The 17,805-nt window shown below is 53.8% G+C and overlaps 1 protein-coding gene across 1 annotated transcript in view; it reads left to right on the top strand.

Moving 5' to 3' along the window:
- Positions 1-17,805, top strand: part of LOC139275516 (ubiquitin-associated and SH3 domain-containing protein A-like) — a 156,540-nt gene that overhangs the window by 77,996 nt on the left and 60,739 nt on the right. The window contains exon 7 of the mRNA XM_070892687.1: positions 11,442-11,580. Coding sequence (XP_070748788.1) covers positions 11,442-11,580 — 139 coding nt within the window. The remainder of the gene's footprint in view (positions 1-11,441; positions 11,581-17,805) is intronic.

Below are 17,805 nucleotides of genomic sequence, written 5' to 3'. Positions count from 1 at the left end.
GTCACTGTGGTGGGGGGGGGATTCTGGGTCACTGCGGGATCGGGGGGGATTCTGGGTCACTGTCGGGGGGGTGGGATACTAGGTCACTGTGGGGGGGGCGGGGGATTCTGGGTCACTGTGGGGGGGGCGGGGGGGATTCTGGGTCACTGTAGGGTGGGGGACGGAATGGGAAAAAATCTTCAACAAATAAAAAATAAACCATGACAAAACCATCAGACGACCCAATCAAACAAACTCGTTGCCAAAGATATGAAGCAAACCATATCACTAGCCTTTTCTTCCAGGTTTTCATACCAACTGTTCAGGTCTGACCTGCTCCCAGACGGCCATCTCTCCTGCTGCTGGAGCGGAGGACCGCCCAGAACAAGCTAGGGCCAGAGCGTGCGGGAGGGGGCCGGAGCAAGCCGGAGCAGGAGGGAGCGGGAGGGAGCGGGAGGGGGCCGGAGCAGGCCGGAGCGGGAGGGAGCGGGAGCGAGCGGAGGGGGCCGGAGCGGGAGGGAGCGGACGGGGCCGGAGCAGGCCAGAGCGGGAGGGAGCGGGAGGGGGCCGGAGCAGGCCGGAGCGGGAGGGAGCGGGAGGGAGCGGGAGGGAGAGGGAGGGAGCGGGAGGGAGCGGGAGGGAGCGGGACGGAGCGGGAGGGATCGGGAGGGAGCGGGACGGAGCGGGACAGAGCGGGACAGAGCGGGACGGAGCGGAAGGGAGCGGGAGGGAGCGGGACGGAGCGGAAGGGAGCGGGAGGGAGCGGGAGGGAGCGGGAGGGAGCGGGAGGAGGCCAGAGCGGGAGGGACCGGGACGGAGCGGGAGGGAGCGGGAAGGAGCGGGACAGAGCGGGACGGAGCGGGAGGGACTGGGAGGGAGCGGGACGGAGCGGGAGGGACCAGGAGGGAGCGGGAGGGGGCGGGACGGAGCGGGAGGGACCGGGAGGGAGCGGGAGGGGGCCAGAGCGGGAGCGGGAGGGAGTGGGGCGGAGCGGGAGGGAGCGGGCCGGAGCGGGAGGGAGCGGGTCGGAGCGGGCGGGACAACCGCTTTTGGAGTTGTACACCAGCAGACACTCCCCAGCGGTCTGTTCACACCATCGGCGTGAGGGCCTCATCAAACTCACACCGAGGGGAGAGCGCCGGGATACTCAGCATCAGCCGGTGGGACGATGACCAAATTCAGGCCCGTGGGGTACAAAAACAAGAAAGTTATGGTGAGCCTGTATAAAACTCTGGTTCGGCCTCAACTGGAGTAGTGTGTCCAATTCTGGGCACCACACTTTAGGAAGGATGTGAAGGCCTTAGAGAGGGTACAGAAAAAATTTACGAGAATGGTTCCAGGGATGAGGGATTTCAGTTACGTGGATAGACTGGAGAAGCTGGGGTATTCTCCGTGGAGCAGAGAAGTTTGAGAGGAGATTTGATCGAGGTATTCAAAATCATGAGGGGTCTGGACAGAGTAGATAGAGAGAACCAGAGGACACAGATTTAAGGTGATTGGCAGAAGAACCAAAGGCGACACGAGGGAAAACTATTTTTACGCAGCGAGTGGTTAGGATCTGGAATGCAAGGCCTGAGAGCGTGGTGGAGGCATACTCAATCAGGGCTTTCAAAAGGGAGTTGGATAAGTATCTGAAGGAAATTTTTTTTGCAGGGCTTCGGGGAAAGGGCGGGGGAGTGGGACTGGCTGAGGTTCTCTTTCAGAGAGCCGGCACGGGTTCGACGGGCCGAATGGCCTCCTTCTGTTCTGTAACTGTTCCATGATTCTATATAGTTTATCGCCTCTCCTCATTCTCCCGAGCTGTTTCACCAGCCTGTCTCTGTCCTCCTGAGGTCTATCGCTATCCTCCCCACTGGTTTCTGCATTTATGAGTATCGTGTCATCTGCACACTTTGAGATTATGCCCTGTATGTCCAAGTCCAGCTCATTAGTATACTTAAAACTGAGCAGTGAGTGTGTCACATCGAGTGTCAGCTGTGGCTCAGTGGGCAGCACTCTCGCCTTTGAGTCAGAAGGTTCTGAGTTCATAGAAACATAGAAACATAGAAAATAGGTGCAGGAGTAGGCCATTCGGCCCTTTGAGCCTGCATTGCCATTCAATAAGATCATGGCTGATCATTCCCTCAGTATCCCTTTCCTGCTTTCTCTCCATACGCTTTGATTCCTTTGGCCGTAAGGCCCACATCTAACTCCCTCTTGAATATAGCCAATGAACTGGCATCAACAACTCTCTGCGGTAGGGAATTCCACAGGTTAACCACTCTCTGAGTGAAGAAGTTTCTCCTCATCTAAGTCCTAAATGGCCTATCCCTTATCGTTCATTTGTGTTCCCTGGTTCTGGACTTCCCTAGCAACGGGAACATTCTTCCTGCCTCTAACCTGTCCAATCCCGTCCGAATTTTATATGTTTCTATGAAATCCCCTCTCATTCTTCTAAACTCCAGTGGATACAAGCCCAGTTGATCCAGTCTCTCCTCATATGTCAGTCCAGCCATCCCTGGAATCAGTCTGGTGAACCTTCGCTGCACTCCCTCAACAGCAAGAATGTCCTTCCTCAGATTAGGAGACCAAAACTGAACACAATATTCAAGGTGAGGCCTCACCAAGGCCCTATGCAACTGCAGTAAGACCTCCCTGCTCCTATACTCAAATCCCCTAGCTATGAAGGCCAACATGCCATTTGCCTTCTTCACCGCTTGCTGTACCTGCATGCCAACTTTCAATGACTGATGAACCATTACACCCAGGTCTTGTTGCACCTCCCCTTTTCCTAATCTGCCGCCATTCAGATAATATTCTGCCTTCATGTTTTTGCCACCAAAGTGGATAACCTCACATTTATCCACATTATACTGCATCTGCCATGCATTTGCCCACTCGCCTAACCTGTCCAAGTCACCCTGCAGCCTCTTAGCATCCATCTCACAGCTCACACCGCCAACTAGCTTAGTGTCATCTGCAAACTTGGAGATATTACATTCAATTCCTTCATCTAAATCATTGATGTATATTGTAAATAGCTGGGGTCCCAGCACTGAGCCCTGCGGCACCTCACTGGTCACTGCCTGCCATTCTGAAAAGGACCCATTTATCCCGACTCTATGCTTCCTGTCTGCCAACCAGTTCTCTATCCACGTCAGTACATTACCCCCAATACCATGTGCTTTAATTTTGCACACCAATCTCTTGTGTGGGACCTTGTCAAAAACCTTTTGAAAGTCTAAATACACCACATCCACTGGTTCTCCCTTGTCCACTCTACTTGTTACATGTTCAAAAAATTCCAGAAGATTTGTCAAGCATGATTTCCCTTTCATAAATCCATGCTGACTTGGACCGCTGACAAGGCCCACTCCAGAGATTTGAGCACAAAAATTATGTTGACACTCCCCGTGCAGTGCTGAAGGAGTGCCACACTGTCAGAGGTGCCACCTTTCGGATGAGATGTTAAACCGAGTCCCTGTCTGCTCCCTCAGGTTAACGTAAAAGATCCCATGGCACTATTTTGAAAAAGAGCAGAGGTGACCTGGCCAATATTTATCCCTCAATCAATATCACTATAACAGATTATCCGGTCATTATCACATTGCTGTTTGTGGGAGCTTGCTGTGCGCAAATTGGCTGCCGCGTTTCCCACATTACAACAGTGACTGCACTTCAAAAGTGCTTCATTGGCTGTAAAGTGCTTTGGGACGTCCAGTGGTCGTGAAAGGTGCTATATAAATGCAAGACTGTCTTTCTTTTCTTTCTTGCTGCGACCGACCCCTGGGGGAACACCACCCTGCAGTCAGAACCGTTCACTTCTACTCTCTGCTCCCTGTCCCTTAGCCAGTTCTGTATCCACGCAGCCACTGCCCCGTTAATCACACGGGCTGTAATTTTACTAACAAGCCTATTATGGGGTACTTTATCAAACACATTTTGAAAGTCCATGTACACATCATTAACCACACTGCCCTCATCCACGCTCTCCAAAACCTCATCAAAGACCTCGATCAGGTTAGCCAAACACGATTTGCCTTTAACAAGTCCGTGCTGACTTCCAATTATTAATCCATATTTTTCCAAGTGACCATTACTCTTGTCTTTGTTTATCTATCTCTCTTCAGTTGTGTAACATTTGTAGCCCTCCAGCCCTCTGGCACCACTCCCCGTGTCCAAGGAGCTTTCGATATTGTGCCCAGAACCTCTGCAATTTCCACTCTTACTTCCCTCAATAACTGAGGAGGCTCCCCACCCAGGCCAATCTTTTAACTGCCTCCTCTTTATGTATTTTTATCTTACAGTGATATTGGCAGCATCCTCTTCTCTAGTGAGGACAGATGAAAGTATTGATCCAGAACCTCAGCCATGTCCTCTGCCTCCACAAGAATGTCGCCCTTTTGGTCTGTAATCAGCCCCACCCTTCCTTTGACAACCATTTTACTATTTAAATGTTGATAAAAAGACTTTGATGTTCCTTTTTATGTTCGCTGCTAATCTATTCTAACACTCTCTCTTTGCCCCTTCTCCAGCTTCCCTCTGCTCTTTCTGTATCCAGCTTGCTTCTTTATATTATTGTAAGGGAAATAAATTCCACACCAAGTCCGAGTACGGTGAAGGAAAGCGTCACAGTTTATTCGTACAGAGCGCTCTGGGAGAAGTGGGAAACTCCGCAGCTTCGCCACACCTTCTCTCCGAGCGAAGTTTCCAAGTTACAATTATACCTTTGGGAGCGGTCCCGCCCCCTTACACCATTGTCCAATTATCTAACATTTTTGTAACGTCTTACCCTATATGGTAATGCTATGACAATCTATCTTTACATTGTGGTAAGTCAAAGGTTATACGCACACACAAGTGGGGTTATTTTCCTCACATCAGCAGAAAAACAAGGAACTATCTTCCTGTTATTAGTACAAGCGATATACATCTGTTTGCCTTTTCAACCGTCCGTTTCCCTACTTCCCCTATCTTCATGACTCAGGGTCAACGAACATTGGGGTCTAAATGTGTCTTTTGTTTTAAGCAGGCAATTTGTTGCTTGAACGTTTACATGGTACAGTACCAAAAACAAGAGTATTATAAACTAAGAGATAATCTTCCACAACAGTACCTCCTGTTGATCTTTTCCCATCTCATGCGGATAAGAAAATCCAATCTTACATCCGAACTGCCTCATCGTCTTGTGCCAGGGTCCTTGGACGAGCCTGGAGCTGGTGGTACTGCTGCAAATGGAGGTGCAGCTTCTGATATGTTGCGGGTGGAAGTCGGGTTGTTGTATCGTTGATGTAAGTCCCGACAGCTATGGGTATCGCGGTACATAACTTGGACATACATATCTTAATCATCATTACCGCAAGGTACAAGGCCAGGCATATGCCCACAATCAAAATCAGACCCTGTACAATACTTTGTCCCAACTTAGACATCCATCCCCCCAGCCAGCCAACTTCACCATCCGGGGTAGTTAGTTTCCTCACTTCTCTCCTTATATGGTCGGCTAGGTTGGTTATATTCTCCGAATTATCAGGTATATAAGTGCAACATTCGGCCCCAATCAATGCGCAAGTGCCTCTGTTCTGGGCCAATACGTAATCTAGGGCCATTCAGTTCTGAAGTACGGTCGTACATATGGCTATCATTTCAGCTTTTATGCTCTCCATCGCGTCGGCAGTGTCGTTATCTATTTGTTCCAGAACCCTCTCTACGTTTCTTAGTTCATCCATGGTGCTCCCGATCCCGTATGGGAACATCACAACTCCAAAGAGTCTTTCTACCGGGGTAATCACTCGTCTTCATCGACCTGGTGTACGCACCTCTGCCAGGGTACAAACCTGTCTGACAAAGGGGACCACATATCCCAAATAACAGGACCCTGTCCATCGCCTGGGTAACCAGGGATATGCCCTATGCGCGCACACAAAATACGTGCCGTTATACGCTGCCATTTCATATATTGTCTGGGGTCCCAAGACTGGGCCCACAGACCTCCACCTGTTTTATTCGGAAGGCGTGAGAGGATGGTGACCCGTGTGCCTGTTGTGATATTGAGGTTGTGTGGGCAATCGCTGTACCCTATGATATGTCCCTTTCTGCTGGTGTCGTTTCGGGTTAAAGATATGGTCCCGGTTGGCCTCCCGATCCCCGAGGTATTGGTCAGGACTAGGAATGGGGGCCCCCTTTTATGGTCATCGGGTGGTTGGTACCATCCCTGGAACGTTTGACTAATGGGGTACCCAGCACTCTCCCACTCGGTGATGTCCCCGTGGTTGTCCACACGGTAGCGGTATGATGGTCCTCCTGCCCTCCATGATCCCTCTCTCGACCCGCCTTTCATCCTTCGTTCTTGCATTGGCCCCCCCTCCTCCCGTGCCATTCTGGCTCAGAAGCCACTTGACAGTCTCAGTTAGGGTCAGCGGAACGGGGCGCAAAGGAATTCCCCCTTTGGAATGTATAGGGATATGTGAGCACACCCAGCAACTAGAAAAGTTCCCATTTCGTGCATAAACATAAGACATATACAAAAAAGGTGTTTACATGGGGCTCTCGCTTCAGTCTCACTTCCCACACGCTGGACTCAACATACATCAATGCTACTATACAGACTGTGGCACACAGTTTCATCTTATCACTCTATATTCACAACTAGTCAAAGGCAAAATGGCTGTATATGTTGCTTGTAGTGTCTCTATTGACCTGTGGGCGAATCAAAGAATAGTGGATACTACAGGCATTAGTTTTTCGGCTCGAATACCTTAAGCTGGGTCCAGTGTTTCCACTACCCCCGTCCTCTCATATCGACGCAGGCACATGCATCTCCACTAATCATAACCTCGTACGGTTCTATCCATTTTGGTGCAAAACCAGGCTTCCCAGCGATGACCTTTACCATTACGCGGGTCCCTGCCTGGGGAATATCTGGTAGGGCGGTGGATTCTAATTTCTCGTCCTGTCGGAGCTGATTATCCCTGACCTGCATTCTCATCTCCTTCAGACTGTTGCTCATTTCCAGGACGTACCTCCTGATCCTATCCCTTAAGGGTCCCACATCAGTCCCCCCTGTAACGATCCCTTCTGGGAGTTGCATTGCTCTACCCGTCATTAGCTCATAGGGGGACAGCCCAGTCATCCTGTTTGGGATCGCTCTTAACTTCATTAGAATGAGGGCCAACACATCAACCCAGGTCCTCCCGGTTTCTCGGATTACCTTTGTAATCGCCACCTTGAGGGTTCGATTCATCCATTCTACCATCCCCGAGCTCTCGAGATGGTATGGGATGTGAAATTTCTGCCTTATCCCCATCAGTTTACACACTGCCTTTATTACCCCTCCCGTGAAGTGGGTGCCCTGATCCGAATCCATTTGCACCGGCACCCCTCATCTGGGGATGATCTCCTCGGCCAGTGTCCTGGCCACTGTAGTGGCCGTACAATTTCGTGTGGGGAACGCTTCCACCCACCGAGTGAATTGGTCAATTACCACCAAGCAGTATCTTTTCCCCCACGAGTCCGGCAGTGGCCCGGTGAAATCTATCTGTATATTTTCCCATGGCCCCCTTGGTCTCGGTTGATGGGCCATCCGTATCCTAACTGGCTTGCCAGGGTTATGTTGCGCACATGTTATACAGCGCTGACAGTGTTTGGCTATATCCCGCCCCATTCCGGACCACCATCAATCTTCTCGTGAGCCACTCCATCATGGGTCCCCTGTCTGTATGGGCCACTCCATGGTGTAGTTCCAGTAATGTCTGCTTAATGCATCCATCCTTTCTCCACTGGTGTGGCTTCACTGCCCCCAGGAGGCCTTCTGCCGGGTTTTCTCCTATGTCCCTTATGTTCTGGCCCTGGGACGTTAACCGGCGTCATGTCAACGAGGCCCGTGTTCTGCTTTGTTTTGGCCCATACCGGCTCTAGGGCCTCGCATATCACCCCGTCTACCCCCGACTCTTATCCCTAATCACGGGCCAGTGGTTTAGCACTGCCCATTTTCGCAATGTTTCGTAAGGGTGCAGAGTACTTGCTTTTACGTCCATCCGCTTGCGGCCAGATTATTTTGTTAAGCTCGGCGTCTATTAATAGTTTAAATTCCCTTATTAAGTCTGTTCCTAGAATAATGTTTTCATTATTTGTATCAGGCAAGTATTATTACATGGGTTAGTTCTGTTTTATTTTATTCTGACTATCCCACCATTTCCTTTATCTGTCAGGTGAGTCTTCTTTATTCTATTAAGAAATCCAAATGAATAATGTCCAATATAAACCAGTTGTCAATGGAAAGGGTTAACTTCTTTACAGGTTTGTAAGAAGGCCTGATGTCATTACGTGACTTCACGTAATCATCCGAATTTCATTTTTTTTTAAGTCTTTGTGCTTTCAAAACTTGCTTAGAAATTAAGAATCCGTTAAAACAGCAGAAATCATTCGTAAAGTCGTCATAATAGAAGTCTTCTCATCAGGACAGGCAGCATTTTAGATTAAATTTCAATTTTTTCCTTAACTTCTAATTCAAGTACTTGCCAAAGATTTTTTTTTAATTGATTTAAAACGACTACCACACATTTTTAACAGCTATTTTGTTTACCGAGCTTCAATTTTCACACAAGCTGTATGCATTCCAACATTTCCTATAAGAATTTTAAAATCAGTAAGATTTCCTAATTCCCAATTTTTCTTTCTGTGCTGAGTTCGCATAGCTTAGATCTCTTCTCCTCGTTATTTTCAAAACCCTCCTGCTTGTTTAGACTGTTCGGGACTTTTCTTGATAAACACGTCTATTCTGGAAATCTTTTCCAACTGCAATGAAACTCTCTTGTAATTTAAAATCATTTTCAATGGAGAGTGTCTTTTACCTCTTCCAAAAATCTTTTCAATTAAACCAATATATTTTTTTTTCACAGCCAATATCAACAAGTATTTAGTAAGTTATGTCCTTTTTTTTTGATCTCCTTTCTTCAAATTGGGTTTTGGTATTTTACACAGAGGGCTCGTCTCTCGGTAACTTTGTTAATTCAGACAATCGAAGACACTTTTTCTTTCAATTTCGTTCAATTTGTTTTCTTTCAAGGCTGCATCTTTATCCTTTCTTTTCATAACTAGAACGGAGTCTAGCACGTAGGCTTTGAGGGCTGCTTTTCGTCATCTCAAATGTCCCAGTTTTTCTTTCTGTTTCTGTGTCTCCCACCACTCTCTCTGTTCTTTCACACTTTTTTTTTTCCCGTCGGGGCCCATCCGTCCTTTCGGTCATGTATAGTCTGGTGAGGGACCCTAGGCGGGGCCCTCTCCGTTTCCTTAGCACTCATCGTAGTCTCCCGTCACGGTCTTACTACTGTCAGCGGTCCGTTCAGGACTTGCAGTCTCTATCGTCAGAGGTGTTTCAACACACTTGCGATTCGTTAAAAATGGCGCCTCCGCGACCCACTACGATCTTTTCCAGCTGCACCCGCAACTTACTACAACCACATTAATTGTTCTACACACGACCCCCAATGTCCCGACCTAAGTCACAAGGAGATTAGTCCCTACTTCACTCACTGTTCCACTTTTCCGTCGCCACTTTGCCCTCTCGATGTTCCCTTCGACCTTAATCCTTGGCCTTCACGTGGGGCATTCGCCCTCTTAATTCCGGCTCAAGTTAGGTGACTGAGATAGTTTGTGACAATCGAGGTGGCGGGGAACACTCGTTTCTTTCACACATCACTCATACCAAGCTAGCTTAGCCTCTAACCCGCGGCTCAACTGTGGTTTTTCTCACCGTTCACGGACGTTTTGTTCTTTGGTGAATCGGGGCTCAGGGGTCGCCCTGTTCTGGGGCCCAATTGACTGGATGGTCAAACCTTGACTACTCGTCCCTCTCCACCGGCTAGGCGACCTGAGGCGACCGTATTCACCCTGCTCGCAGCGCTAAATCTGTAAGGGAAATAAATTCCACACCAAGTCCGAGTACAGTGAAAGAAAACGTCACAGTTTATTCATACAGAGCGCTCTGGGAGAAGTGGGGAAACTCTGCAGCTTTGCCACACCTCTCCGAGCGAAGTTTCCAAGTTACAATTATACCTTTGGGGGCGGTCCTGCCCCCTTACACCATTGTCCAATTATCTAACATTTTTGTAATGTCTTATCCTATATGGTAATGCTATGACAATCTATCTTTACATTGTGGTAAGTCAAAGGTTAACTAGCATACACACACACAAGTGGGGTTATTTTCCTCGCATCAGCAGAAAAACAAGGAACTATCTTCCTGTTATTAGTACAAGCGATATACATCTGTTTGCCTTTTCAACCGTCCGTTTCTCTACTTCCCCTATCTTCATGACTCAGGGTCAATGAACATTGGGGTCTAAATATGCCTTTTGTTTTAAGCAGGCAATTTGTTGCTTGAACGTTTACATGGTACAGTACCAAAAACAAGAGTATTATAAACTAAGAGATAATCTTCCACAACATTATCAACCTTATTTATCAACCTCCTCCTTTTTTATTTTAATTTCTACAGGGCTAGAAATTCATTTGCTTAGTACCGGCCATTAGCGCTGTGGATCACGAGCGTTTCCCCGAGATAAGGAGTTGTAGTGCGTTAGAATCTCTGTCAGTGGTGTGTCCTTTGGCTTGACAGTAACAAGCACATTTTTTAGGGTTTCATACACCTCGGGGTCTGCTTCAGTCAGGAAAATCTCCGTTTCCTTTCTAACACCACCCGGTTACAGTTTTAATCATCGTGGACTCCAACAATCCCATTTGCGGTGAAAAACATGTCTAGCCACTCCACATACGCTCAGAAAGTCTCTCAGTTGCGATGGAACTCACCCAAGCTCCCCATTATTCCCATCGACGGGGCCATCTGGGATCTTCAGTTCAGCCAAGTGTGCTTGTAATTTACTTTGGCTTTTTTAGATCTGCTGCAATACAAAGAACGTCTCAAAGTCTCTCTGTTGGTTGGCTGGGACATCCACCAACAAAAATTTCATCTAGGGAATCTGATTATCCCATCTTCATCCAACGTTATATATTCTTTACAACATCACAAACACATACATACACAAGTTGGTTCTATTGGACCTTGTCATGTGACCTTCTCACATGATCCTTTTATCGTATACCTCACCAGTTGCATTAGCACAGTAGGCCACTAGAGGGTGCTATATTACACCAGAGGGGAGAGCTTCCATTGGTCCAAAGTCACCTGTTCCCCCCCCGAGCTCGCTCCACTCGCCCCACGTCATGTCCCAAAATACATTGGGTATTTGTCAACAGCTAAAGCCATAACCAGCAGGTTGATTTGCATTCTAGGTATAAAGTATAGCAATAGAATGGGTATGAGGTGATTTTTAAAATGGTAAATCTGATTATATAATATATTTACAATGAAATTAGAAGTGCAATTGGTTATGAAAAATCCATTGTAACACTTCTGACAAATCAACTCTTTATAAAATGAATCTATTTCTCTGATGATTGTAATTCACACTTTCTTTTAACAGGACATATAGTTTTTGTGAGACACAGGTGAAAACCTCGACGAGTGTTAATGAACATAATTTTTTATCTTCAAAAAACGGAATTCTTGCAACTTCACAGCCACGATCAATTAACAGTATTCACAAACTCGTCGAGATACAGGTAACTGCACAACCTCTGGATTATTGATCATAACCTCTGCATTACTAGTCCGGCAAAATAACCTTGACACAACTGGTTTGTCTATAAATCTCTGATGCATTTTGGGGTAGTGTAACTGAGTAATGTGATAACGGAGACCGCAACAATCCACAGCAACAGAAGAAGAAACTGCAATAAAGTATCAGTTAAGAATATTCGCACAGTCGGACTGGGAAATTGGGTTAGATTTGATCTGCGTCCAATTCCTGGCTCACACAGTGCCTGAACCAAGAGGCCCGAGGGCCGATGGAACTTGATCCTCGAGCCTCAACAACAGGCTGAAATGAGCCCGTCCAACTGGTCTTTCCCACGGGAATGGGAGCACGGCCCAGCACACCTAGGGATTGTCAGCGCGTGTGAAAAGTCTGCAGCATCTGCAGTTCAGACTTTGAGGGATTCAACCACTAAATCGACATGATGATTTTATTCAAGATTTAAGAGAAAAGAGTTTAGTGGAAGGAGAAAACTACAGCTTGTAATGTAACAGAGTCACATTCTGCAGGAGTCTGGTGTGTACCCCCAAAACATCGTGTCCCCAAAACACACCGTGTCCCCCCCAACACACCGTGTGCCCCCGATCCCCAACACACCGGGTCCCCCCGATCCCCGACACACCGTGTCCCCCCGATCCCCAACACACCGTGTCCCCCCCAACACACCGTGTCCCCCGATCCCCAACACACCGGATCCCCCTGATCCCCAAAACATCGTGTCCCCCCAACACACCGTGTCCCCCCGATCCCCAACACACCGGGTCCCCCCGATCCCCAAAACATCGTGTCCCCCCAACACACCGTGTCCCCCCAACACACAATGTGCCCCCGATCCCCAACACACCGTGTCCCCCCCGATCCCCAACACACCGTGTCCCCCGATCCCCGACACACCGTGTCCCCGATCCCCAACACACCGTGTCCCCCGATCCCCAACACACCGTGTCCCCCGATCCCCAACACACCGTGTCCCCCGATCCCCAACACACCGTGTCCCCCTGATCCCCAACACACCGTGTCCCCCCCAACACACCGTGTCCCCCGATCCCCAACACACCGGGTCCCCCCGATCCCCAAAACATCGTGTCCCCCCAACACACCGTGTCCCCCCCAACACACCGTGTCCCCCGATCCCCAACACACCGTGTCCCCCGATCCCCAACACACCGTGTCCCCCCGATCCCCAACACACCGTGTCCCCCCCAACACACCGTGTCCCCCGATCCCCAACACACCGGGTCCCCCCGATCCCCAAAACATCGTGTCCCCCCCAACACACCATGTGCCCCCGATCCCCAACACACCGTGTCCCCCCGATCCCCAACACACCGTGTCCCCCGATCCCCAACACACCATGTGCCCCCGATCCCCAACACACCGTGTCCCCCCGATCCCCAACACACCATGTGCCCCCGATCCCCAACACACCGTGTCCCCCGATCCCCAACACACCGTGTCCCCCCCAACACACCGTGTCCCCCCCAACACACCGTGTCCCCCAATCCCCAACACACCGTGTCCCCCCCAACACACCGTGTCCCCCGATCCCCAACACACCGTGTCCCCCGATCCCCAACACACCGTGTCCCCCGATCCCCAACACACCGTGTCCCCCGATCCCCAACACACCGTGTCCCCCGATCCCCAACACACCGTGTCCCCCCGATCCCCAACACACCGTGTCCCCCCCAACACACCGTGTCCCCCCCAACACACCGTGTCCCCCGATCCCCAACACACCGTGTCCCCCCGATCCCCGACACACCGTGTCCCCCGATCCCCAACACACCGTGTCCCCCCGATCCCCAACACACCGTGTCCCCCCCCAACACATTGTGTCCCCCGATCCCCAACACACCGTGTCCCCCCGATCCCCAACACACCGTGTCCCCCCCCAACACATTGTGTCCCCCGATCCCCAACACACCGTATCCCCCCGATCCCCAACACACCATGTCCCCCCCAATCCCCAAAACATCGTGTCCGCCCAACACACCGTGTCCCCCGATCCCCAACACACCATGTCCCCCGATCCCCAACACACCGTGTCCCCCCGATACCCAACACACCGTGTCCCCCCGATCCCCAACACACCGTGTCCCCCGATCCCCAACACACCGTGTCCCCCCGATACCCAACACACCGTGTCCCCCCGATCCCCAACACACCGTGTCCCCCCGATCCCCAACACACCGTGTCCCCCCGATCCCCGACACACCGTGTCCCCCCGATCCCCAACACACCGTGTCCCCCCGATCCCCAACACACCGTGTCCCCCCGATCCCCAACACACCATGTCCCCCCCAACACACCGTGTCCCCCGATCCCCAACACACCGTGTCCCCCCGATCCCCAACACACCGTGTCCCCCCGATCCCCAACACACCGTGTCCCCCCGATCCCCAACACACCATGTCCCCCCCAACACACTGTGTCCCCCGATCCCCAACACACCATGTCCCCCCCAACACACCGTGTCCCCCGATCCCCAACACACCGTGTGTCCCCCGATCCCCAACACACCGTGTCCCCCGATCCCCAACACACCGTGTCCCCCTGATCCCCGACACACCGTGTCCCCCCAACACACCGTGTCCCCCGATCCCCGACACACCGTGTCCCCCGATCCCCAACACACCGTGTACCCCCGATCCCCAACACACCGTGTCCCCCGATCCCCAACACACCGTGCCCCCGATCCCCAACACACCGTGTCCCCCGATCCCCAACACACCGTGTCCCCCCGATCCCCGACACACCGTGTCCCCCCGATCCCCAACACACCGTGTCCCCCCGATCCCCAACACACCGTGTCCCCCGATTCCCGACACACCGTGTCCCCCCGATCCCCAACACACCGGATCCCCCGATCCCCAACACACCGTGTCCCCCCGATCCCCAACACACCGTGTCCCCCGATCCCCAACACACCGTGTCCCCCGATCCCCAACACACCGTGTCCCCCCGATCCCCGACACACCGTGTCCCCCGATCCCCAACACACCGTGTCCCCCGATCCCCAACACACCGTGTCCCCCGATCCCCAACACACCGTGTCCCCCCCAACACACCGTGTCCCCCCGATCCCCGACACACCGTGTCCCCCCGATCCCCGACACACCGTGACCCCCCGATCCGCGACACACCGTGTGCCCCCCAACACACGATGTCCCCCGATCCCCAACACACCGTGTCCCCCGATCCCCGACACACCGTGTCCCCTGATCCCCAACACACCGTGTCCCGCGATCCCCAACACACGGTGTCCCCCGATCCCCAACACACCGTGTCCCCGATCCCCAACACACCGTGTCTGCCCGATCCCCAACACACCGTGTCCCCCGATCCCCAACACACCGTGTCCCCCCGATCCCCGACACACCATGTCCCCCGATCCCCAACACACCGTGTCCCCCGATCCCCAACACACCGTGTCCCCCGATCCCCAACACACCGTGTCCCCCCAACACACCGTGTCCCCCGATCCCCAACACACCGTGTCCCCCCAACACACCGTGTCCCCTGATCCCCGACACACCGTGTCCCCCTGATCCCCAACACACCGTGTCCCCCCGATCCCCAACACACCGTGTCCCCTCGATCCCTGACACACCGTGTCCCCCCGATCCCCAAAACACCGTGTCCCCCGATCCCCAACACACCGGGTCCCCCCGATCCCCGACACACCGTGTCCCCCGATTCCCAATACACCGTGTCCCCCCAACACACCGTGTCCCCCCGATCCCCAAAACACCGTGTCCCCCGATCCCCAACACACCGGGTCCCCCCGATCCCCAACACACCGTGTCCCCCGATTCCCAATACACCGTGTCCCCCCAACACACCGTGTCCCCCCGATCCCCAAAACACCGTGTCCCCCGATCCCCAACACACCGTGTCCCCCAATCCCCAACACACCGTGTGTCCCCCCAACACACCGTGTCCCCCCGATCCCCAACACACCGTGTCCCCCCGATCCCCAACACACCGTGTCCCCCGATCCCCAACACACCGTGTCCCCCGATCCCCAACACACCGTGTCCCCCCGATCCCCGACAAACCGTGTCCCCCCGATCCCCAACACACCGTGTCCCCCCGATCCCCGACACACCGTGTCCGCCCGATCCCCGACACACCGTGTCCCCCGATCCCCAACACACCGGGTCCCCCCGATCCCCAACACACCGTGTCCCCCGATTCCCAATACACCGTGTCCCCCCAACACACCGTGTCCCCCCGATCCCCAAAACACCGTGTCCCCCGATCCCCAACACACCGTGTCCCCCAATCCCCAACACACCGTGTGTCCCCCCAACACACCGTGTCCCCCCGATCCCCAACACACCATGTCCCCCCGATCCCCAACACACCGTGTCCCCCGATCCCCAACACACCGTGTCCCCCCGATCCCCGACACACCGTGTCCCCCCGATCCCCGACACACCGTGTCCCCCCGATCCCCAACACACCGTGTCCCCCCGATCCCCGACACACCGTGTCCGCCCGATCCCCGACACACCGTGTCCGCCCGATCCCCGACACACCGTGTCCCCCCGATCCCCAACACACCGTGTCCCCCGATTCCCAACACACCGTGTCCCCCGATCCCCAACACACCGTGTCCCCCGATTCCCAACACACCGTGTCCCCCGATCCCCAACACACCGTGTCCCCCGATTCCCAACACACCGTGTCCCCCCCCAACACACCGTGTCCCCCGATCCCCAACACACCGTGTCCCCCGATTCCCAATACACCGTGTCCCCCCAACACACCGTGTCCCCCGATCCCCAACACACCGTGCCCCCGATCCCCAACACACCGTGTCCCCCCGATCCCCAACATACCGTGTCCCCCGATCCCCAACACACCGTGTCCCCCCGATCCCCAACACACCGTGTCCCCCCGATCCCCAACACACCGTGTCCCCCCGATCCCCAACACACCGTGTCCCCCGATTCCCGACACACCGTGTCCCCCCGATCCCCAACACACCGGGTCCCCCGATCCCCAACACACCGTGTCCCCCCGATCCCCGACACACCGTGTCCCCCGATCCCCAACACACCGTGTCCCCCCGATCCCCAACACACCGTGTCCCCCGATCCCCAACACACCGTGTCCCCCCGATCCCCAACACACCGTGTCCCCCCCCAACTCACCGTGTCCCCCGATCCCCAACACACCGTGTCCCCCGATCCCCAACACACCGTGTCCCCCGATCCCCAACACACCGTGTCCCCCGATCCCCAACACACCGTGTCCCCCCGATCCCCAACACACCGTGTCCCCCGATCCCCAACACACCGTGTCCCCCGATCCCCAACACACCGTGTCCCCCGATCCCCAACACACCGTGTCCCCCGATCCCCAACACACCGTGTCCCCCCGATCCCCAACACACCGTGTCCCCCGATCCCCGACACACCGTGTCCCCCCGATCCCCGACACACCGTGTCCCCCCGATCCCCAACACACCGTGTCCCCCCGATCCCCAACACACCGTGTCCCCCGATCCCCAACACACCGTGTCCCCCCGATCCCCAACACACCGTGTCCCCCTGATCCCCGACACACCGTGGCCCCCCCAACACACCGTGTCCCCCGATCCCCGACACACCGTGTCCCCCGATCCCCAACACACCGTGTACCCCCGATCCCCAACACACCGTGTCCCCCGATCCCCAACACACCGTGCCCCCGATCCCCAACACACCGTGTCCCCCGATCCCCAACACACCGTGTCCCCCGATCCCCAACACACCGTGTCCCCCCGATCCCCGACACACCGTGTCCCCCCGATCCCCAACACACCGTGTCCCCCCGATCCCCAACACACCGTGTCCCCCGATTCCCGACACACCGTGTCCCCCCGATCCCCAACACACCGGGTCCCCCGATCCCCAACACACCGTGTCTCCCCGATCCCCAACACACCGTGTCCCCCCGATCCCCAACACACCGTGTCCCCCGATTCCCGACACACCGTGTCCCCCCGATCCCCAACACACCGGGTCCCCCGATCCCCAACACACCGTGTCCCCCCGATCCCCGACACACCGTGTCCCCCGATCCCCAACACACCGTGTCCCCCGATCCCCAACACACCGTGTCCCCCCGATCCCCAACACACCGTGTGTCCCCCCAACACACCGTGTCCCCCAATCCCCGACACACCGTGTCCCCCGATCCC

This window comes from Pristiophorus japonicus, chromosome 11 (genome assembly GCF_044704955.1).
Source record: "Pristiophorus japonicus isolate sPriJap1 chromosome 11, sPriJap1.hap1, whole genome shotgun sequence".
In the NCBI taxonomy this organism is placed as follows: Eukaryota; Metazoa; Chordata; class Chondrichthyes; family Pristiophoridae; genus Pristiophorus; species Pristiophorus japonicus.
The sequence above is the reverse complement of the archived record's forward strand: the minus strand, read 5'-3'. Positions and strand labels throughout refer to the sequence as shown.